Source organism: Melanotaenia boesemani, chromosome 4 (assembly GCF_017639745.1).
Source record: "Melanotaenia boesemani isolate fMelBoe1 chromosome 4, fMelBoe1.pri, whole genome shotgun sequence".
NCBI classification, from domain to species: Eukaryota; Metazoa; Chordata; class Actinopteri; order Atheriniformes; family Melanotaeniidae; genus Melanotaenia; species Melanotaenia boesemani.
Genome location: NC_055685.1, coordinates 23,325,384 through 23,347,980, shown reverse-complemented (window position 1 = coordinate 23,347,980; position 22,597 = coordinate 23,325,384). Strand labels below are relative to the sequence as shown.

General features: G+C 40.9%; 1 protein-coding gene across 6 annotated transcripts; it reads left to right on the top strand.

Moving 5' to 3' along the window:
* Positions 1–2,133: 2,133 nt before the first annotated feature.
* LOC121638831 (calmodulin-regulated spectrin-associated protein 3-like) lies at positions 2,134–22,084 on the top strand. 6 transcript variants are annotated; one of them, XM_041983854.1, is made up of 19 exons: positions 2,134–2,347; positions 6,491–6,768; positions 7,195–7,335; positions 8,500–8,586; positions 8,914–8,949; positions 9,494–9,541; positions 10,502–10,640; positions 10,973–11,112; positions 12,583–12,676; positions 12,803–12,854; positions 14,608–14,669; positions 14,755–14,785; positions 15,041–17,405; positions 17,696–17,817; positions 17,971–18,257; positions 18,354–18,453; positions 19,934–20,031; positions 20,139–20,257; positions 20,368–22,084. In XM_041983854.1, the coding sequence occupies exons 1-19, from the start codon at positions 2,215–2,217 to the stop codon at positions 20,695–20,697; spliced, it is 4,662 nt and encodes a 1,553-aa protein (XP_041839788.1). In that variant the 5' UTR covers positions 2,134–2,214; the 3' UTR covers positions 20,698–22,084. The 6 variants fall into 6 exon arrangements, with proteins under 6 accessions (XP_041839788.1, XP_041839785.1, XP_041839784.1 ...); XM_041983851.1 differs by having other exon boundaries at positions 14,939–17,405; positions 19,937–20,031; XM_041983850.1 differs by having other exon boundaries at positions 14,939–17,405.
* The last annotated feature ends 513 nt before the right edge of the window (positions 22,085–22,597 follow it).

Genomic DNA, 22,597 nt, shown 5'->3' with positions numbered 1-22,597 from the left:
AGAGCCTGGGACTGTGTGTCTGACCTGCTGACCTGCAGCGTAGGTGTCTCCCAGGTCTTGGCCCCGTTTCTCATCACCTTTTCACTGCAGACTTGCAGACTTCAGACGCAACATGGACAGCTGTGTTCTGCAGAAGTTCTCAGATGACTCTGTGATTGTCGGACTGATCACTTAGGAGGACAACTTGGAGTACAAAGGACTGACACAGAACTTTGTGGATAGGTGTCAGTAAAACCACCTCCTGATCAACGGGAGGAAAACCAAGGTGATGGTGATTGATTTATTGCAGACGCCGGCCTGCTGTCCCCTCACCGGTGAACATCCAGGACATTGAGAGAGTGGACTCTTATAAGTACCTGGATGTTTACCTAAACAATAAACTGGACTGGACTCACAACAAGGACGCACTGTACAGGAAGGGTCAGAGCAGGCTCTATCTTCTAAAGAGACTGCAGTCTTTTGGAGTGAAGGGAGCACTCCTGAGGACCTTCTTTGACTCCGTGGTGGCATCAGCCATGCTGTACGGTCTGCTGGAGCAGCAGCATCACAGAGATGGAGAGGAAGAAGCTGGACATCATCAGGAAGTCCAGCTCTGTCCTGGGCTGTTCTCTAGACTCAGTGCACGAGGGAGGTGACAAAAGAGTCCTGGCAAAGCCGACATCCATGCTGGACCACGAGTCACAACCCCTACAGGACGCCCTGTCTGCTCTGGAGAGCAGCTTCAGAGTTAGACTGATCCATCCTCACTGTGCAAAGGGGAGATAACGCAGGTCTGTCAACCCTGCAGCTGTCAGGCTTTACAATGAATACATGTAAACTGTGTTTAAATATTTATATACATGTTTATGTACATATTTATAAACTGTACATACTCATCCAGTCAGACCATATACTGTACATGTTATTACTTATTATTTGTGTGTGTGTGTGTGCGTGTTCATTTTGATATCCCCAGTGTGCTTCAGCTTACTACACATGTACTGTTGCAACAAAGCAGTGTCCCCCACTGAGGGACTAGGTTTCTTATTTTTTTATAATTCTATTCTAAATAATCGCTGGTTGTAATGAAGATATGCAAAATACCACCTCTGAACACATGTCTAACCTTGAAGCAGATGGGCAGCAGAAAACTAGGTGCCATTCTTGTCAACAGGAAACTAAGTCTGCAATTTACATAGGTTCCAAAAAGATGTACAAAAGAAGACTAGAAAAATGTTGCCTTAACTGATGAGTCTTAATATCATCTGCAATATTCAGATGATAGGGTGAGAATTTGGCATAAACAACATATGATGTGTGGTGCTATCATGTCAATACGGACCAAGTCTGTAAGGAATGTTTCCAACATATTGTGGAATGTTCCACCAAGAACTGGGGCAGTTGTGTGGGCAGAAGGGGATTTAAATAACCAAATAAGTATCTGAATCATTTGCATCTTTTTTGTATCTTTCAGAAATTTTGTCCACTGAAAAACAGATGGGGTTCTGCAAGTCACTTCTATTCAGGGACTCCTTTTTTCTTAATTATTTGACCTAACTCAAATCCTTAAAGTAAATAGACTAAACGTTTTGAGAACAAGTTAAATAATGAGAAAGTGACCCTGTCTAATATAATTAATACAATTTTAGTGATGATGTTGACTTTTCATGACAAAGCCATGGTGTAATGAAACTTGTCTATCCATATTACAGCCTTACATAATATGTACAAGTGACTTGACACACTCGTTACGACCGGAGGACAGTGCCTTGCTCGAGGGCACCTCCACGTGGAGAAGTTGGGCAATAGTACAGACGTCCCCCTCAGGCCAACATGCTTCAAAATCCTCACAGAAGTCTGTTATCTCCCTACATTTGCGTTTGTGAAAGGATTTGTTTGAGGCCTATAACTACCGAGCCAATAAAAAAATAAGCATTTAAAGCGACATGTGACGTGTAGGTGGGCGTGGGGCCGGATCGTGGGCACAGGATATCCTTTTTACTGATTCATGTTGCTACAAGCGTATAAATGTATTTTCATCATACATTATGAGCTTTATTAATATTTTGTTGTTATTTGTGTAGCTTATTTGAAATCCCTTTTAACCAGTGCCTTCATCACATGGTCCTCCTCCTTCTCTCTCCTCTTCCTCCTCCTCCTCCATCCCTCCTCCACATTTTCCCGGTGCGTCCCGCTGCTGCTGCCTCCGTGTCTTCCGTGCGGCAGAGCGCGGCCATGGTGGACTCTCCCAGCGTCACGAAGAACTTCTCGGTCCCGGAGATCAAACCCCTGGACCAGTACGACTTTAACCGGGCCAAGATCTGCGCCAGCGTTCGATGGCTGCTGTCGAAGTCATACGGCTCCGCAGGTAGACCCAGTCCTCTCATCACCGAGGCGCCGCTCGCATGGGTGGGGCGCTCAATTATTTATCCTGCTATATATGGTGCTCCCAATTGTAGACTTGATTTCTTATTTGGCATCTACGGGAACCTCGGGCATCCTTGCATCAGCATCCATCCTTATCAGCCGCTGCCCTGATGCTCCTACAGTAAAACCTGCGCATCGCCCCCTGGGCGTGCAGCTAAATACTGTATGGTGTCTTAAACAGAGCGGGGGGGTTCAGCCAATTATTTGCTGCAACTTTGAGGCTTGTCAAAAGGAATTTCCTCAGTAGTGCGTGATGCATGAAGATGAGGAGGGGAGGGTTGTCAACGCTGCAATGCAACAAAGCCTTTTGTCAGAGCCGGGCTACGTCAGGCCTGTGGAGGGACAGTTAACCAGGGCAAAAACGGACTTATTGCTTGTAGCTGTGCAAGTCTTTGTCTGGCGCAGGTTTTGGCGAAGATGCATTGAGAGCGTATGTTTGGGGTGGTTGTAAATGGGTCAGGGCCATATAATATTTGTGTCAGTGTTACGCACGCACGCGGTGCTTTAGCGCGTGGCAGTATAGTGAAGGTGACACAGTGGGTTCTATAGGACAATGGAGTATTATTATTATTATTATTATTATTATTATTAGAAAGACATTTAGGAGGTGCAAGGGGAGCTGATCAGTTTTCTGTATGGGCTGAATAATCTCCTTAATCTAAGTAGGAGTCAGAACAAGGTGGACAGATTAAACACATAATTAATAAACTGTAATCCCATTTAATTGCACTTATGATACTTAAGGGCTTGATGCATTTCAATATTTGGGTGATAAAATTGTTTAGCCTCATCTGATGTCTTTGTGTTGTTTAGGGATGTGTTGGATTAGGATGACATCATACTTCTAGGTGTTTCCTCTTGGGGCTCCAGTTATTGATTATATTTAGAATGAACAATCAAACCTTTATGTTATGACCATTTGTTTATCACATGCTCAGCTTTTCAGAGCTAACATCAAAACCCCAGTTTCATTGAATCTGCAATAAGCAAGGTTCTCCAATATTCACATTAGATATAAGAATTTATTTTTACCTGAATTGTTGTCAATTTGCTAATCTGCTATGACCCTACAACGTCACTTGTATGTGTCAGGGTTCAGACTCTGCTGACTAACACAATGATGTCAAACTGCATCCAACACTGCAACAGAAATGTTGCATGTGTACTCTTAACCCACACATTTTGCTGTTAGTAATGGTTCCAGACAGAATTCCCAGTCTGTTGTGCCAGTCACACAGAGGGGGAGATGAGCTGAAACTCTTTCATTTGGGAGGTTTTGCTAACTGTTAACTGGAAAATGCCAACTGGGTGAATTTTAATTGAAAATCTGAAAAAAAATTGTCACAAGTGGTATTAATTTACCACACACATTTCTGCTGCTGCAAGGATTTTTTTCAACCAAAGTGTGACTTCTTTCTATATTTAGCTTCATCCATAACAGTTTTCCTATTGTTGTTGAGAATATTCAGTTTTTCCAAGTCAGTTGTAAGCAGAAATTTGAGGGTATATATGGTGCCAGTTATGTGTTTTTCCCCCTGTAAGCTAAATAATTATTTTGCTTGAAATTCTACATGCAACATTATTTCGGGACGAGTTTGCGTTCCAGCTGCACTACTCAAGCGAATTCCCAGTCCACCAGAGCCGGTGCTGCACCGAGAATTACTGATGGCGAAGACGAGACATACGATGAAGAAAAAAACTCGTTCATCTTGGTTAATGCACTACAATTTCGGTTTCTACCACTAAAAGCTAAATATGAAGCTGCATCAGGTCGCGCTCGTGGGTTGATCATATTTCTATTAAAACTTTTACTGAATTTTCCCACATTTGACTGCGAGACATTTCTCTTCATACATGCTTATGTTTTGGCTCCGTTTACCCACTATTCTGTGAGCTGAATCCATAATGCACTTTGCTTAGAAGTTTGATTTCTGGAATTGGTCTACTTGAAGTAGACCAAGACCCACGTTTGTAAGCTCCCCATTCTTTGGTGCAACGCTCAGTTAATTTGCACATTTGCAATTCTCCAAATGAAGCAGACCCTCCCTGTAAACGGCCTAAGATTGGAATCAAAAATGGCTGGTGGGAATGTGCCTTCAGCGTTTTTTAAATGATCTGTTGGTATGTGCAACACAAGGAAAAATATGTGCCAAAAACCATGATAAAGCTCCATACAACTGACAGATATTTATCCCAAAACTTATTGTTTTACATTAAGTATTAAGTATCAAGTATTATTATGCACCAAATATTAAAAATATTTTCAATGTTGTGAGCACCAAAAATGAAATTTCCTTCAGCTCAGCTGTAGGACAGATAAGGATAAAAACATTATGAATGTGAGTTGTAAACTGACCTTCAAGTTTCATTAGATCAGCAGATGCAACCACAGTGATGCTAATGAATGTAACTATCTGAACAGTCTAAAAGAGCGAGAGTTGAATGAGTGTCATTATATTATATTGTTAGATATATATACGGAGCAGAGAGATTAAAAGGAAATGCTCAATGCATCACTGAACGTCTCTCAGCAGTCTAAGCCTAACCCTTAGCCTGTGTCAGCATAACAGAGAGATGGCTAACCACCCCTAACTATAAGATCATAGCATGATCATAACTTGATCATAACATCCATCCAGTGTATCTTCTCCGTGGTGTTTAAACTTACAGGCCTGGTTCTGTCTTTTCCCAACAGAATTACCATTATATTGAGTTGTTTCATTGGTTCCCGTTCCTGCTCTGCAGTCCTGTCTCATTGCTTCTGCTGTGATTGGGACAAATGGCTGCTTTCCATTTGCCCCGTTTCCATAGTGACGGCAATCCTACATCCCCCCTAACGCAGTAGAGTGTGTAAGGCAAGAATTCAACTCTAAGCAGTGTGTGTCACACAACAGTGCAGTATGTGGTTAAACTCTTGTTGATGTAGCAACATGGACATATTTTCTCCTCTCAGAACAACACAGAAAAGGGGCAGAGGACGGGAGGATAAAGTTACATAAGAAAGCCTTTTAGCAGAGGCTTATAGAGAGAAAGAAAATAAAAACACTTGTATCCTCCATTGTTCATCGTAGTTGCACTAAAGCAGCAGACATATAATATCAAAAGGAATGAAGACTGCAAAGTGAGGTGGAAGAGATGCAGGCTCTGATATTTCCTTTACAAAGTCATTTTCCAATTTTCAGGATTATCCAGAGTAGGAATATGGGTCAAGTGTAGAAGTGTGTGTTTGAGTCCACAGTGCATGGAAGTCTATGAATGACCCACTCATACTCGTCTGAGATAACTTGGCATGCACACACTCTTGTCCATAAAACCAAACTGAGTTGTTCATGCAGATGATGACGTTATCTTCCTCTGCAGTCAGACTGTGTCCCCGACTGTCAATTTCCATTGTGGAAAAACGCCTCCAGGTTTACTCAGAAGTTACTTCATTTATGTAGAATATAGTAGGACTGCAGTCTCTGCACTGCTGCCTGCATGACAACCTTTTCTAATGGGTGCAGTTCCTTGACAAAGCATTTTTTTTTTTGCCGTAGGATTATACCAAGGATTTCTTTCTTTGAGAACAATGCAGCAGAACATTCATTTTTTGTTATGTCAGCAGGAGGGTCAGACATTTTGCAAAAGTACTAAAAAGCTGCTTCACGTTTTCCCTTTCATGCACCTCAAAGTAATGTCCTTTAGTAGATGAATAGATTAGTACTTATGTTCTGTATTTATCTCAGGTTGTAAACAGTGATTTAGTGTTCTCATTCAACTTGCCATTAACTTTCTTCAGCTTTTAATTACAAAAACATAAATAATAGGCTCTCTTCTTACCTCAGCATGCTAACAGCATCCATGATGTTTCCAAGCTAATGCTTAGCAGATATAATCTTTGCCCTTTACAGCACCTCAGCCTCAGATCACTATGAATTATGAATTTGTACTGCACAAGCACAGCAGATGATGGTGAGGCCATTTGTTTTGCAGTGTGTATTGGGCCCAACAAAAATGTTAATAGAAGTTGGAAAAAATTAAAGGCCTATAATAGCTACTGAATTTGTAGAACTGCAGCTCATTGGGGCCATATTTTCATTTTCAGAAAACGTTCCTGTAGAGCTCCGAGAGCCACTGTACAAGGACCAATATGAACAAGAGCACCTCAAGCCGTCCGTCTTGAAGCTGCTTCTTTCTCCAGAGATCTACTGTCGAGCTCAGGCCCTGCTGGCTCAGGCGCATGGGGTCTCTCTGCCGGCGTCGCAGGAGTCCCTGGCCGACAACTCAGCCCTGCTTCAGTTCCTCATTAAGAAAGGTTTCACCCCAAAGGTCCAGGATTCAGATGTCACAGAAGAGGACCTTAGCAACAACCCCATCAAGACGGTGTGTGTATAAGACCGTGTATGTGGTCCATACTGGGTTTTTAGTGCCTGCCCAGTTGATTGTGGCAGAAATAACACCAAAAGTTCCATCACTTTGCATTCATTCAAGGAAGAATGATAGGAAGTAGAAGAACTTAAGGAGGGAGCTAGGGAAATATACAAAGAAAGAAAGAAAGAAAGCTATGCTTTTTTATAGATGTTGAATCTGATTTTGGATGTTCTTCTTTTTTAGAGCATTGTAAATTGTCATGTGAGGTTCTAAATGTCAGATTAATTTAGTGTATGAAGTACTATATCCCATTTAAAATGTAGGACTAACTAGAGTCTCTTAATACAGACTTACACCTAAATAATGAGGAACCAGTACGTTCAAACTGTTATTTCCAGTGCTGCTAAGTTTCCTAAACTATCTTTGTCTCTGGCACAGAAAGCCCATCTCGCTCTCATCGACTCGCTGATGTCACTGGCTGCCAAGGAGACAGTAGGCTGTGTGAAGATGGCAGCGGAGGTGGAGCAGATGGGTACCGGGACTCCATGGGAGAATGCTCTGCTCTTCTGGGTCAACAGGGTGAGGCCACAAAACCGACCAGGCATCTCTGCTAATGTCACTCTCACTTGGTAGCTTCTGTCACTGGTTTTAGGCTCAGACGTCATAAACACACATCAACAGCTTTAGTTGCCATAATCTCAATATAATTTTAGGGAGGATTTGAATTTTTTAAAGACTCAAATCCTCATATTAATCTTATTTTAATGTGTTTTTATTAGAGGCTATAAAAGTGTCACAAAAAGTATTCTCACTATGGGTTTATTGATATTACTTTTACAGTCACAACATATATTTGTGAGGGGCGGCATATAAGGCTCAGTGGGTAGAGTGGTCGTCCTGTAGCCCAAGGGTTGCCGGTTTGATCCCGGCCCAGTCGAGCTCATGTCAAGGTGTCCCTGAGCAAGACACCAAACCCCTAATTGCTCCTGATGAGTCGTGGTTAGCCCTTGCATGGCAGCTTCCACCATCAGTGTGTGAATGGGTGAATGTGACGTACATGTAAAACGTTTGGATAAAAGTGCTATATAAGTACAGACCATTTACCATATGTTTATGAAAAGGCCAGAGAAATCATGAATAAAACCTGAATACAACAAACCTGAATACAACACGTGACTGAAATCTGTCATCAGAACCCTTCAGACATGTTTGTACAGAGTAGTTTTTGGCCTTTTGTCCCGTATACTATTAAGATTACGATTACGATACGATTGAAATTCAGATTTTGAACATATTTCATGTTTAGTGACATTAGTTTTGGGCTCCTACATTGAAAATGTGGTGATTGTATAAATTGTCTCTGCTACCAGGCTGTGGGAGCGCAAGTAAAGCATCAATGTTTAAAGATTTGTTGGCTGTTGTAGCAAAATCCATATTTAATTAGCTGTCTTCTGTCAGGACTACAAAATTTGACAATAAAGCTGATTCTAACTGAAGGTAAATGCAAAATGGACATACTACTTTAAATGAAATAAAAATAAATAAATGAAATTTATTTAAATGAATTCCCTCCATCTTTTCTTCATATATGAGTTTGACATGGATTCATACTTTTAATGTAGGACAATGTGGATGTTCTGACACTAAACAGGGCTTACATTAAATTGAGTTTCCTTAGTAGTTTCTTAAAAAAAAGCTCTGTGCGATATTTTTCCTGACACAATATTTGTCCTGTATTGTCAGTTGAACCAGATATTGAGAGAAAGCACAGAAGAAGAAGAGCCCTCCAAGTCACAGACATCTACAGACCTGCAGCCAGTTCAAGAAACGGTAAAAAAAAAAAAAAAACATTTGTCAAATACATAATTTTCCCATTTTAGTCATCTTAACTGTAGCAACTGAACTCCCAACTCAGAATCTTATCTTATCTTATCTTATCTTATCTTATCTTATCTTATCTTATCTTATCTTTTATCACGAATCTAATGCAAAGCCTAAAAAGACAAGCATGCTCACATATATGATGATTTTCTGTAAAGCAGCTGTGTCTCACTGCTGCTTTACAGAAAATCAATGCTGCAGCTTCTAACATCAGCTTTGGTCTGATTCTCTCTTGTCTTCCCTGGTTTGCCTTTGTCACTCCTCACTCTCTGGCAGTGTCATTCCAACCGCTGGTACTGGAAACTAGTCCCCGTAAGTGTACCCCTCTCTTTTTTTTCTTTTCTCTGTCTGTCTGCTATGGCTGACATTGTGCCTGCTGGAAATGCCAAAAAGACATCTGATCTATCTCTCTGTGAAAAGTAGCTTTTAGTAGGAAGGTGAGTTGTTTTTTTTTTTGTTTTTTTTTCTGTTACTTTCTCCTGAGCTTATAAACGAAGCAAAATTTCTCATTTGTCTCATAGCATTGTTATTAAATGATGTTTTTACTGAGGTTTCTGACTTTGTTACATTCGGTCATCAGTTTCTTCTCAAAATAAGCAATCAGTAAAAAAGGGGAGAAGGGGATGTTGGAGAGGAACAGACAGAGGTGAAATGTTTTCTGATTTTCTTCCAAATGGTTATCAAAAGACCTATGTGCCTCCTTTAATTGTTCCCTTCCTCTCCTCTTCCTCTTCCTCCTCCGTTGCTCCTCTTTTCCCGAGCAGAGCCATGTGACTTTGTGGTGTGGCAGTTCCCTTGATGATCGGCTCCCTTGTCATTTATGCCTGTTTCCCTCTCTCTGCCATCCCCCATCCAGCATGCTATCGCTTTTTGTTTGAAGGAGTCGGGGAATAAGCCACCAGTGGTAACGTATAACATCTCGCTCTTTTCTCACCCCTTCGCCCTCCTCGTTTCCTGTAGAAATGCATTCGGCTAACAGATTGACCCACCAATCAATTGCCACACCTCGCCCACCCTGATGACCAACATAGACTGACTGACTGACTGGAATCTAATCAGCACAATTCAAGCTCATCAGCTTTTTAACATAGTTTATCAACACTTAGAATTTGTGTTACAACGCCATGTTAAAGGAGGCAGAACACACTGGATGCTTGGTTCTGAATTGGCCATCTTTGCCCTCCTCCAGCATGGCTGTAGCAGCATAAGATGCACTTAATGACATAAACCGTCTGCTTTGTTTTTGGATGTGTTTTAACTCACCGGATGTCAAATGGCAGTACAGCATCCAAGCAGTTAGAATTTACTTTTTCCATGTGATTTTTGTAGGTTTTTATTTATTTTTTTTTCTTTCACTGTTCAGAAGTGAGGACTCACAAGTTCCTGTTTCTGCTGCATGGACACCAGACGACAACTATCCTTATTTTCACATATTTTTCTACCCATAGCCTTCTTTTCATTGCATCTTTCTCTTTTCTTTTTCAAGTTTTGCGCTGCACATTGGTGGGTGTGTGTATGTGTGCAAATATTTACTAATTGAGGCATAACTGGTCTTGTGCTTTGTTTTTGCTGGATTTCTTCTTTCTGCAATTTGGCTGGCTTCACAGTTTGAGTCATGGCTTTGATTTCTTGTTCTACTAAAAGACAATCCTAGCTGTTTTTTATATTCCCTTTGCCACCTTGAGTCTAATAAGTTATGTTAAACACAACCTTTATATATAGTTCTTTGGTCTATTTTCATATATGCATATTTATTTATTTATTTGTCTGCCTATCTCATTATCTTTTTTTTAAGTGCAAACTTTCTCCTTTAATAATCTCCCTGTCTCACTTCTCTCCTCCTTCCCCATCTTTTCTTCTCCAGATCCGCTATAGGAAGGACAAAGTGCAGTCCAAGCTGACTCCTACATTCCCTCTGGTCTCTGCGGTCAAAGATCTGTCTAATGGCTGCGCAATAGCTGCTGTATTGCACTACTACTGCCCCAGCTTGCTGCCTCTAGAGGGTACATGGACCCTGACAATACATTACTCGAAAGAACAGATATACAGCTTAAATGATGAACCATCATTTAAAAAAAATTTTTTTAATCAGGTGTCATGAATAAAGAATTTTTTGCAACTCACATTAGTTCTAAATCGATATAATATGTTGGCCTTTTTCTTTTAGTATTCATTCCTCACTTGCATGTCCTGCAGATTTAGAAAACATAAATTTAGTAAACTTATCTGCTTAAAATGTCTGCAAATTTACTTGATAACTATTAACAAACCTGCAGATATGCTCATTGATGTTAAAAACTGCTTATTATTTTATCTGTTACTCTGTTTCTTCCAGATGTGTGTCTGAAGGACACTATGTCGGTGGCTGACAGTGTCTACAACCTGCAGCTCATCAAAGAGTTTTGTGAGAGCAATTTACAGAGCTGCTGCCCCCTCGCAGTGGAGGACCTGCTCTACGCTCCTCCGGCTCTGCATGTAGGCATAAGCATCTTTGATTAATGACATTAATCCACTGTTGGTTCATACAGAAATATTTCCATATGCATGTAAAAATAGTGTTGATAAGGGTTTAAAACAAGACACTATGGACTTTACTCACTGCAGGGAAAAAAATAGTCTTGCACTGATGTCTGTGGGATGAGTGGTTGGACACCGAATAACCATATTAGGAGTTACAGCTTGGTGGGGAGAATTTGTTGTACTCTAAGGGGCTGAGTTATGACGAGGGCAAAACTGCTGCGCTATTTAACATTTGCTGCGCAGTTTTGCTCTGGTTATGTTTCTACGATTAGCGCCTGATCTATTAAGACTGCTCCTGTTATCATTTGCGGAGCAAACAGCAGTATTTAAATGAGGATTTAGCGGCGCTGTTTGCTCTGTCATGTAAGGTTCTGGAGAGCAAGGAAACCGCAAACGCAAAATTAACTTTTATCCGATAGAAGTTGAGACAAATAAAGGAGACAAATAAAAATATTGCGGAAGTCGAGGAAAAAAATCTAAATGTCACCAGAAATGCTGCAATATAGTTTCATATTCAAGTTCAATTTATTTATAAGGCACACTAACAACAACCTTTAGGAACCAAGGTATTGTACATATAAAAACATGCAAGGAACAAATAAGAAATAATAAAGGTTTAAAAGCTATAAAGAAATAATAATAATAATAATAAAAGACAGGCATGATAAAGTCTTTAAACTTATCCAGCAATTCTAATATTGCAACGCTGGATCGTCTCCACAATCCTCTTCTCTGGCATTCTAAATATATTAATATAATAGAAAAAAATGCATTATCTTAGTCGCCTTTCATGGTGTCTGTGCCTCCTCCTTAAAATTATTACTGCAGCCATTGCGCGTATACTGTTGTGCCAATTAGCACCTGCTTTTCAGAAACGCTATTTTCAGAGCAAACATAAACACCGCAAACTATTTGCGGGCTACATGAATCCCACTGCTGCGCAAACCAGATTTATTTGCATAGTCTCCTCCCACTAATGTGCACTTTCTGGCCGGAACGCCCATAATGCATATGCAGTAGCTTCAGAAACGCAAAGTGGAGAGCGGCGCAGTTTTGCCAGGATAACTGACGCAGTTCCATGTTTGCGGCTTTGATAGATAAGCTTGGGCCGATTTTAGCGGAGCAAAGCCGTCTACACCTGTTTTAGTACACGCAAAGCGTTAATAGATCAGGGCCTAAGAGTACTCTGTGAAGGATGAAGGCTTATTACAGAGCAGACACAAGGTGGCAGTGCAAGCAAAATGTTTACAAAGGTCATTGCTCAAAAGATTTCTATATTATATTTTGTTGAACACTTGGGTCTATAAGCCTTTTAATTACATATTAAGCCAAAGTCATAAATGTTATTGTTCCTGGATTGATCCTGGATTATATGCTCAGATGTGCATGAACGTCATGGTCACCTAACATGTTCTTTTTCTTCAGCTGAACATCATGAGCTTCATGTCTGAGCTGTTGGACTGGTTTGAGGTGAAGAAGCCTGATTTTGTCAAGCCAGTACAACCTATTGACCTAACAGGTTTGTCAATAAAGCAAATTAACATTTCTAACAACATATCTCCATCATTAGTTTGCTTTCTGTGTGCATGTTTTACTATTAAATAACATCAGAACCTGAAACTGAAGTGATTCTGGATTTTTTTAGATGTCTCAGGATTACTCGACTGTATAAGTCCTCTCAGTGGGAACGGCAACAGGTACCAGCTTGCACACATGCACGGACATATACTCATAATGTTTTAGTCTTTGCAAGCAATTTAAACCCCTTAGCTTTAGCCCCTTACTCTAACTTGAACCATCACAACTAAATGCCTAACCCTAACCCTGACCCTACATAAAAGTCTTAACCCTAAAACTAAAATTACTTTGTACACGTGAGAACAAAATTTCTTTTGCCATGTTTATAGGAAGTCCCCTTAAATTGGTGTTGAGTCTGATTTTTGTCCCCATCATGTAAGAAACACAGGTACACACTCACACACACACAAAAGAAGAATCATTGACTCATTTGAGTCAAAGATTCAGGAAATTTACAAATTATTTTGACAAAACAAGACTAAACCCTAGATTACTACATTAAAATCAAAATAAAAAGTTATCTTAAAGTTGATCTTATTTTCGGTTCTTACAATGTGTTTTACTTAGATATGATGTAGACAATAGTACTTCCCACTCTGTACATATGACACTAAGATGAGATTGTGTCACTGTCACAGGATAATAGAGAACCAAGCCGGTGTGTACCAGATAGAAGAAGAACAACACACAGACAGCTGATGACCTGATTACTGTTAACTGTTTGTGTGTATGCTGCTGAGACCTTCATTTAATTGTGCTTAATTGGGGAACTGAACTGCTGAACTGCTTTCTGTCATTTACACTCCCTGATTGAGCAGTTTCAGAAAGCCCAACGCAGAACGACAATCTATTTGACTTGAAACTTTACTTAAATTTCCTCCATGATAGTTAAATAGGACCTGGACTAGGAAGTAGGATTTGTGGTTTAATTAATCCTACTTCAGGTTCGTCTCTGGATTTTCGTTATCACAAAATTGTTTCACATCGTACGTCGAGGTGTATCACCATGGCAACTCATCTTAGAAACCCAACCCGCAGACCACAGGAGCAGGTTAAGGGTATAAAAAAGAAGAGATCAACAAATGTAATAGCATCACATCCTAACCAATCAATGATCTTAGAAAAGAAAAAAACAAGGCAAAGAGGAGTCTTTGTCTGATTTCCTCTCAGGCCTTACTGTCACTGAAAATTAGCTTCATGTGAGATGTCTCAGCAGAGGAGACTGACACTGATTACTAGCAAATATTAAAAAATAAATAAATACAGATAACTGAAATCATTAAAAGATCCCCTTTCTGGTTTCTCCTACCGTGTGTGTGTGTGTGTGTGTGTGTGTGTGTGTGTGTGTGTGTGTGTGTGTGTGTGTGTGTGTATCAAACCGTATCAAATCATCAGACTGCATGACATCTGTCAGTATGTTCATACTTATACATAAATCTATCTTATAATTGTTTGAAAAAACAAATAAATGGACAATGTTGGAGAACTGAAACCTTTTTAAGATTTTAGAGTCTGGATGACAGAAAATGGACTTAAATATTTGTATATAACATAATAACAAACATATAACAAATATAACACTGCCTGTTTGCCACTTTGATTTGATGCACAGAGAGGAAAAGACAGCCTGTGTTGCATCTGACAGAAGAGGCTGATCTGATCACCATTATTTGAATTAAATAAGCCAATTAACCAAAAGATACCAACGATATGTTGAACTTGCTTCATAGTCCAAGTCAAGCCTGAGAGAAGTTTTGACAGAAAAATTCAATCAAGACTGCAGCTACAATTTTCAGACACACAACAAAAACTAAAACAGAATCAAGGTGGAAGATGTCATATTTGGTAAACTGTGTAATATTCTTTTCCCAGTGGTTCTCCGTCTTACATCTTCAAACAACCTTTTGTGCCCATCACCTCTCCAGTGTCACCAGGTAGGATGAATGCATCTTCATTATGCATCTTATTGCAATTAAGCACTGCATTAGAATTTAACTTATTTACATTCTATCTTTAAAGAAAACAAAAGTTGGACAAAGAAACAAATCAGGTAGGTAAACTTAAAAACTGGGTTTTAATCATAAATGTCGTGTTGCATTCACATTTTAATTTTTTTTAACCTTACTTTGGCTTCTGTGGTCTCTGCTTTTCAATGCTTGTTGGCATCCATTTGTCCATCTCTCTGTCATCCACATCTCTGCAGTCGTCCTCTGTCAGCAGTGACTTTCAGCATACCATTTGGCCTGGACAGTGATGTTGACATTGTCATGGGAAACCCAATAGATTCTGTCTTTCGCTCTGTCAGCACTGACAACCTCACCACTGGCATCCCTGCAATGACCTCACCGGCGGCACCAGCAGGGATGACTCATGTCCCGTATAGCCCTCCAGAGGACCTCAGCCACCTGGTCAGCGCTTCAGCCCCATCACATCGGTCTTCTTGGGGTCCTTATGCACATGCAGCACCACTGGGGGAACTGCCGACCATTGAGGAGGCGCTACAGGTGACTCATGTGCCTGGTGGCAAAGATCGGAAGAAGGGAAGAGCAGCTGAGAAAACCACAAGGGGAGTTTTAGCAGTCAGACCGGAGCCCAGGTTGCGCCCCGAGGGAGCACCTGCAGGTTTCTTTCTGCACTGCCCTGAAGAGGAAACCCCCCAGCTCAGCAGCTCTGCTCCCTGTCGTTCAGGAGTCCTCCATCGGCCAGTTGGAGGGGAAGCTGCTGATGCTGAAAAGCAAAGTCGGAAAGAGAGATCAGACCGGAATACTGATATGTCACGCGATGACGACTCTGTTCTACGAGATGGCAGCATTGACTCCTCTGAAGCATCAGATGATACACCCCGAAAAACCCCTGGTAATATTCGGCCCACTTATGGTCGCCAGGGAAACCATAGTACCAACAATAGTCCACGCATGACAAGCTTTGCTGAACGGCGAGACAATCGCAGAAGACATCCTGCTGCTTCTGGAGAAGAGCCAGCTTCTTCTCCAACTCCAGTAACCCCAGGAACTCCACAGACACCCTCCACACCAGCAGGTGTCTCCTATCACCAGGACAGCCCAGGCCCCAAAGGGCCTGAACCAGGCTCAGAGGCCTGGGAGCTGGGAGCTCGCCTTGAGGAGAAACGCAAAAGCATTGAAGCGCAAAAACGGCGCATTGAAGCCATTTTTGCCAAACACAGACAGAGGCTTGGAAAAACTGCTTTTCTTCAACTGAAAAGAGAGCAAGGGGAAGGAGGAGTAGAGGGAGCGGAGGAAGATAATCTGACCCTGGAGGAGCGTCTCACTCACATGGAGGAACAGCTCAAACAGGAGGAGGAGAAAGAGGAAAAGGAAAAAGCGAAGGAAACAGACAAAGAGAAGATGTCTGCTTCCAACACTCCTCGGTTAGAGAAACAGGTCACATTCTCAATTGAAAGTAAGAAAGGAGCAGAAAAAGAAAAAGGTGCAGAAAAAGCAGGCGAGGTTGTCATATTGGAATACAACGAAGTGGTGCAGAAACTGAGTGAAGCTCTGCAGTCGTTGCAGAAGGACATGCAGAAACTTACAGAACAGCAGCAGCAGCTCATGAGCAACCAAAGACCCAGAAATACACCCAAGACTACTCCAAAATCTTCTCCAAGAAATAACACCAAAACACCGCCCAAAACACCTCCTCACACCCCAACAAAGACACCACCAAGAACCCCGACACGGACTCCTACCAGGACTACCAGTAAAGCCTGGATGATTCCTGCTGTGCCCAGTCCTCCCTCAGCTTCTTCCCCATCACGCCGCTCTCATGTTCTTTCCTCTTCCACCTCTCCAAAATCTATCATTTCTTCCTCCTGCCCAGCTCCGCGAACTAAAATTCACTCTTCCTCAACTCCACGCAGCCCCAAACACAACACCCGTTCTCAGCATCAACCCCACCCACGGCCCTCCGAGCTCAAGTTCCCTCCGCTCAATCGTGTTTTGACACCAACCCAGAATGTGGACACGATCCCCCATCTCCGACGTGTGTCACCCAGCAAGTGTCAAGTCCAGACCTCCTCTTCTTTCCGCATTGGTGGGCCCAAGACCCCTCAAGAGTCTCCTCAGCCTACCCAGCAACCACAGCCTGAGGAGAATACCTCAGACACAGCCTCGAGTGAGACACCCACCCAGTTCAGTCTGGAGCTGGAGCAAGAGGATGAAGAAGCAGTAGGAGGGCTGCCAATCCTGCCACAATCCCGACAGGAGCGCCGCAGGGCCGCTGGAGGCAGCAGCTCTGGTGCTCCTTCTGAGTGCTCATTTGAGAGTGACACCTTATCCCTGTCTGCTGCGTACAGCGCAGGAGGAGAAGGAGGAAGAGGTGGAGGAGCAGGGAAACCTTGCAGCCTGATTGAGGCGTCGTCATCGTCTGTTGGAGGGCCTGAGGGGGGCAGTGATGAACCAACTGATGAGGGACAAGAGTTTTCCTCTGACTCTATGAGCGACCAAGCAGAATCTGCAACTGAAGCTGCCAGAAAACTCACAACAGAACCCTTGGATCCGATTGAGCAGTTTCATCTGGCTATGGAAGCCAGGGATCTGCCAGAGCAACAAGCTGAAGCCACAGAAGAAGACATGACGCACACTGAGACCCTGGAGCCATGTGGAGGGCAGAATGCACCTGGAGCCAGAGGAGGAATTGGATTCTTCTTTCAGGTGAGTCTTTAAAGATTTTAAACATGAAATTTGTTCTTTTTTTTAAACCTTGACATTAAGTTTATCATTTTTTTTTTTTTTTTGTTTGTTTGTTTTTTTCTTGTGTTTCTTCTTGTTTTTTTTTTTTTTATTGATATGTTGTGATTTGCCAAATTCTATTTTGACTTTCAAATTGCTGAATTTTCTGTGGTGTTTTGTTAAGTTTTTGGTTTTACTCTTATGTTTCATCCATTGTGTTTTGCTCTTCAGGGCTCCTCCCATTCTCATCAAATTTGTTAATGTGTTTCTAGGGGGAGGTACATAGTGAAGGGGACATGGCCCAGCGTAGAGCACTGCTGCTGGAAAGACAACAGAAGAGAACAGAGGAGCTGAAGAAGAGGAGACAGTGGCATGATCAAGAAAAGGAAAACCGGTAACACTCACACATTTAATAATATACGTCATACACTATGAACCTGGATAAATAGATCATCCATATAATGCATCTCTTGAATTAGTCTGTTATCCAAACTAAAACTGAGCTGCATGCAAGTTGAAGTGATCTGTTTCTTTTCGGTTGTTTCAGACTGGCATCTACAGACAAGAGAGTGGCGTCTCCCTCCAACACACCACCTGCAGGCACCACCTCGCCATCCCCCACACCTCCGGCGACTCCAGCTCGCCGTGGTGATTTCACACGAGTGGAGTATGCACGAAGACAACAACTTCGAATTATGGAAGACCTGGACAAAGTCATCAGACAGAAATCAGCCAATCAAGGCCGATCATCCCTTAAAAAAACTCGCTCACGGCCTCGCAGCATGACCAGGGAGGAAACGAAGCTGTCTCTGAGTCCAGCCAAGGGAGCATCTGGTAAACTCACAAGTGGAAGAAGTGGTTCACTTAATAATATTTGTACATTATTCAATTAGCTTAACTGTTTTAATGCCTTTACATTTGTTTCTCCAGGCTCTAAGCTGACAAAAGTGTACTCTCACTCCTCACTAAACCTTGCAGCCACCGATGAATCAAGAAACAATGATGGTGCCTCCACAAAGAAAACGCAGAGGTACTCTGATGTGTTGGCTATTTCTCATTTTTCTTTTCTCTAATATTTTTTTCTTTTTGTTTTAGCCACAAGTGTGGCAGCTGAAACATGGAAGTACTGGTCAGATCTTCCAGCATGGACCAGGAGACAAATGCCAATTACTTTGTGTGACCAAATATGGATGTCTTCACATCCACTTAGAGCCATTCACTTGTTATCTGATCACAAATGGTGTGTTATTGCCAGGTGTGAATTAGACTTATCTAAACACAGGCTTATGTTATGTACTTTAGCAGAATTGTTCTAGCAGAGTACATATTGTCAGTACAAGCACTCCTCTTTCTGAAGCTTTGCATGATTGTATCAAGTAATCTGACCCGGGTGAATGTTCAGTCAGTGGCTACAGAGTCAACCCATCCCCACAGTGAGTCTCAGCTTGGTCAGAAGACCTTTGCATCATGTTACAATGTGCGTGTTTTTTCCCAGATACCACCCGAATTAATGCACCAAATTGATGCAACACTAAGTGTATAATGTTGGAGATGTTTTAAGTGATAAAATGTTGTATTTAACTGCCTAACTATAGCTAGGATGCTTTAGTTAGGGATGGTATTGGTTGTCAAGTTCTTGGCTGATACAACATTAAGAAGGTTTTATGTGTCATTTATTTGTAATAATAATAATAATAATAATAAAACATAATTATAAAAAAATTCAATGATCTTGCTCTGGATCTAGTACACATTCTTTCATACAGATGTATTGAAAAATCTTAAATATAACCTATAACTTAAATATATGTATATGAATAATAATAATAATAATATCAAATATGACTAAATCTTTAATTTGAAGACAGTGTTGCCCACCAAATAATTACCAGCCACTGACATTAGTTCATATTATCATATTTACTGATTAATTGATCAGTTAATAGTCAATAAACTGAATAATGGCAGATACCAATGTTGTTCATTCTTAGTTTCAATAACTCTGACCAAAGTAGTTTGTCCCCTAAACCTAACTGAGTATGTTTAATGTCTAAAGCTAACCAAGCAGTGATCGAAGGCTTAATTAGGAGGAAAATGACAAAAAAGTCAGAAAAAATAGTTTTCTTTAGCTTCCAACTACCTTATGAAGACTGTCAGTTGTTAGTGAGGGAACACTTAAGAACATCATTTGCAGCATTTGTTTTAGTTTTTATATAGATAAGCGATTCATTGGTCATGCAAAAGTAGAATTTTAACATTAAAAAATTATACAGTAAAAAAGAGACAACACCTGAATGAATTAGTCTAATAACATGTTTAATTCAAGCTCTGCTGATACAGCGTTATAGTGACGGTATAGTGAATGCTTTTGCATGTGTTGGCCAGATATGGGTTATTAAAACCAGTAAGTAATAAAAGTGCTTCCCAGTTTACTGCTCACTGTTTTACAGTCTGCTGCTGGATTGTATTGAGGTGAATGCTCATTGGTTCATTGTTTGGCATATTTCTAGCAGCGGTCTTGACTCACCGAGCAGACTGGCAAATCAGAACGGAGACAATGACTGGGAGTCTGGTTCCAATGGTACCTCGCCTGCTCCAGAATACACAGGTAGACCACTATACAGAGTGGTATCTCATTCAGGTCTCCAACACTTGTACGTAGTCTCCACATATTTTAAATAGGTTTGCTTTAAAAGATTGTATTTTTATTTTTAGGTCCAAAGCTCTTCAAAGAACCAAGCTTCAAGTCCAACAAATTCATCATTCACAACGCTCTGTCTCGCTGCTGCCTTGCTGGGAAGGTCAACGAAACTCAAAAAAACAAGATAGTTGAGGTGGCGGTTTGCATTTTTAACCACTTTGCTGCCACAATTTTTATGCTTGGTTATCATGAAATTGAAAGCCACACGATCTTTGTTTTTTCTTTCTTTTGCATTTATTTTAGGAGATGGAGAAAAGTCCTGCCAACCATTTCCTCATTCTCTTCCGTGATTCCAGCTGTCAGTTCAGAGGTGTTTACACCATGAATCCTGACTCTCAGGAGCTCATACGACTGGCCGGTGTGGGACCACGGACTGTTAGCTCCACCCAGGTGGAAACCATCTATAAATACAGTTCAGACAGGAAGCAGTTTAGTGCCATCCCCTCAAAAACCATGGGCATGAGCGTAGATGCCTTCACCATCCCCAGTCACCTCTGGCAAGGAGGAGGAGGAGGAGCAGGAGGAGGGAGCAGGAGAGCAAGCATCACAAAAAAGGTGGCCATTTCCAAGTGAAGACCGAAAAAGGATATTAGACTAGTACATCGTTAAGCAAAACACTCTAATTACAATGTAATTACAGTGGTAACTAGTCAAACACAAAAGTAGTCGTTGTGCGCACAGATGGGTCCATGTGTCCACCTTACCTCTCTCACCCTCAGATTATTCTCAAAATACAAGTTCCCATTCTCCTCCATGTCCATAAAAATGTCCACTGCACAACTTTTAGAGGAAGGTTTTGTAAATTTGTTAAGCGCACAAAGGTTTCACTTTCAAAAGGCCTCATACATACAGTATACTTTAATTGTTTGAAGTAAATACTTAATTTTTTCTTTTGACATATTGTTAACATAATGTACGGTTTCTGTCCCTCTCCAGCTCAGTCTGGTGGACTGAAGTCCTCCGAAAAAAGACGTTTTATACATAAAGCCAAACAAAAAGCAAAATGCCTTCGTGTCAGGGTGACTGACTGGACTTTTATTTTGTATGATATCAATTCTCTGTCCGCTAGTAGGTGAATGAAAGCACATTTGTTTTTCTAAATGAAAGATAGCCATAAACATGATACAGAGATGACCTTTGTTTTTGAACATCTGTAAAATCTGTCAGTGGTTTTCAGAGGATTACCACAGCATGAATGCTAGTTTACTGTGTGGTATAAACTTATTTCAGTATGATATCACAGTAAAAATGTGTAGTTTAATGAATCTGGTGGTATGTGAGCATTAGATGCCAGTTTAAACAAGTTTTCTACATCAAACCGACAGCATATGGTGAGTCATGTGACATGCTCACGTTGTTGGGTAATGATGGGTACTGGTAGCTGCTTCTGTTTCTGAACTTGTCCTAAAGTCTGCTGCTATTGAATCCCATAATGAATCTTTTTCCTTTTCAAGTGATTTATTGTCTCACTCCAACACTACAGCTATTAATAAAGAGAGAAAACTGTGACATACAGTGCAGAAACAAGCTTTAACTCAGGGAAATGGTTATTTGAATAAACAGGACATAAATAAACTTAAATGTACCAGATTATCAATATTCTCTGTTTAACAGTAGTTCAGTAATTGCAGTATGCATTTATAGCTTTTCATTGTGCTGTTTGGAGGTATCTATATTGTTACTTTCTCATGTTTTCCAGAAAGGAAAAGGAAAAATGTCGTCATTGCGGATATCGCATTAAAAACATGCTGGAGTCAAACAGAAACTGTTCATATTTTCTGAACAAGCTTAAAAAGATTCAGTAAGGAATTCAATAGAAGTTGATAAGCAGAACTTAGATCTGATAAAATGCTATTTCAGCCCATCTCCACTTTTGGTGGAGTGTGCGCTGTTAACTGGTGTGTTCCAGACCAGCATACATGTATCAAATAAACTGGATTAAACCCAAATTATCAAGCTACTCCTCTCTGTCTTCCTTATTTTTCTTTTCTTTTTCTTTTTCTCTAACTTCCTTCTTCACACCTCAATAATTAAAATTGTTTACTGTTATTCTTTTATGTGGTGAGTATGAAGTGAAATTGCCTTTGCTATATATTTCTAATTTTCAGAAGTATGTGGGCGTTGAAAATAACCGTTTCATTCCTCTCTCTGTGTCACATAAAGTTCCCAAATACAAGACACATAATTACATTACACCTTAGATTTGCTTGTTTTTTTCCCCCAAAGTAGCTTCAAATGAAGGGAGAACTTCATTTCCTTCCTGAGTCCTTCTTCAGGTTCAGATTTACTCTCCATGAAAATCCAGCAGGTATGAGGTATTAAATCAAAGCAAGCCAGTTCAAAGAGTGTATCATGTCATTTCAGGACATTTTCTTGAAAGTTTTAAAACCTGAGGTCCCACAGTTGGGGAACATTGAGAACAGATAGCTCAACTGTCTCCAAAATGGCAATTTTGGAGACCTCACCTGAAGTG

Coding starts and splice junctions, on each gene's coding strand:
- LOC121638831 (XM_041983850.1), top strand. CDS start 2,215: ATGGTGGACTCTCCCAGCGTCACGAAGAACTTCTCGGTCCCGGAGATC. Junction 12,677..12,802: donor ACAACCTATTGACCTAACAG/GTTTGTCAATAA, acceptor GGATTTTTTTAG/ATGTCTCAGGATTACTCGAC. Junction 20,258..20,367: donor AAAAAAACAAGATAGTTGAG/GTGGCGGTTTGC, acceptor CATTTATTTTAG/GAGATGGAGAAAAGTCCTGC.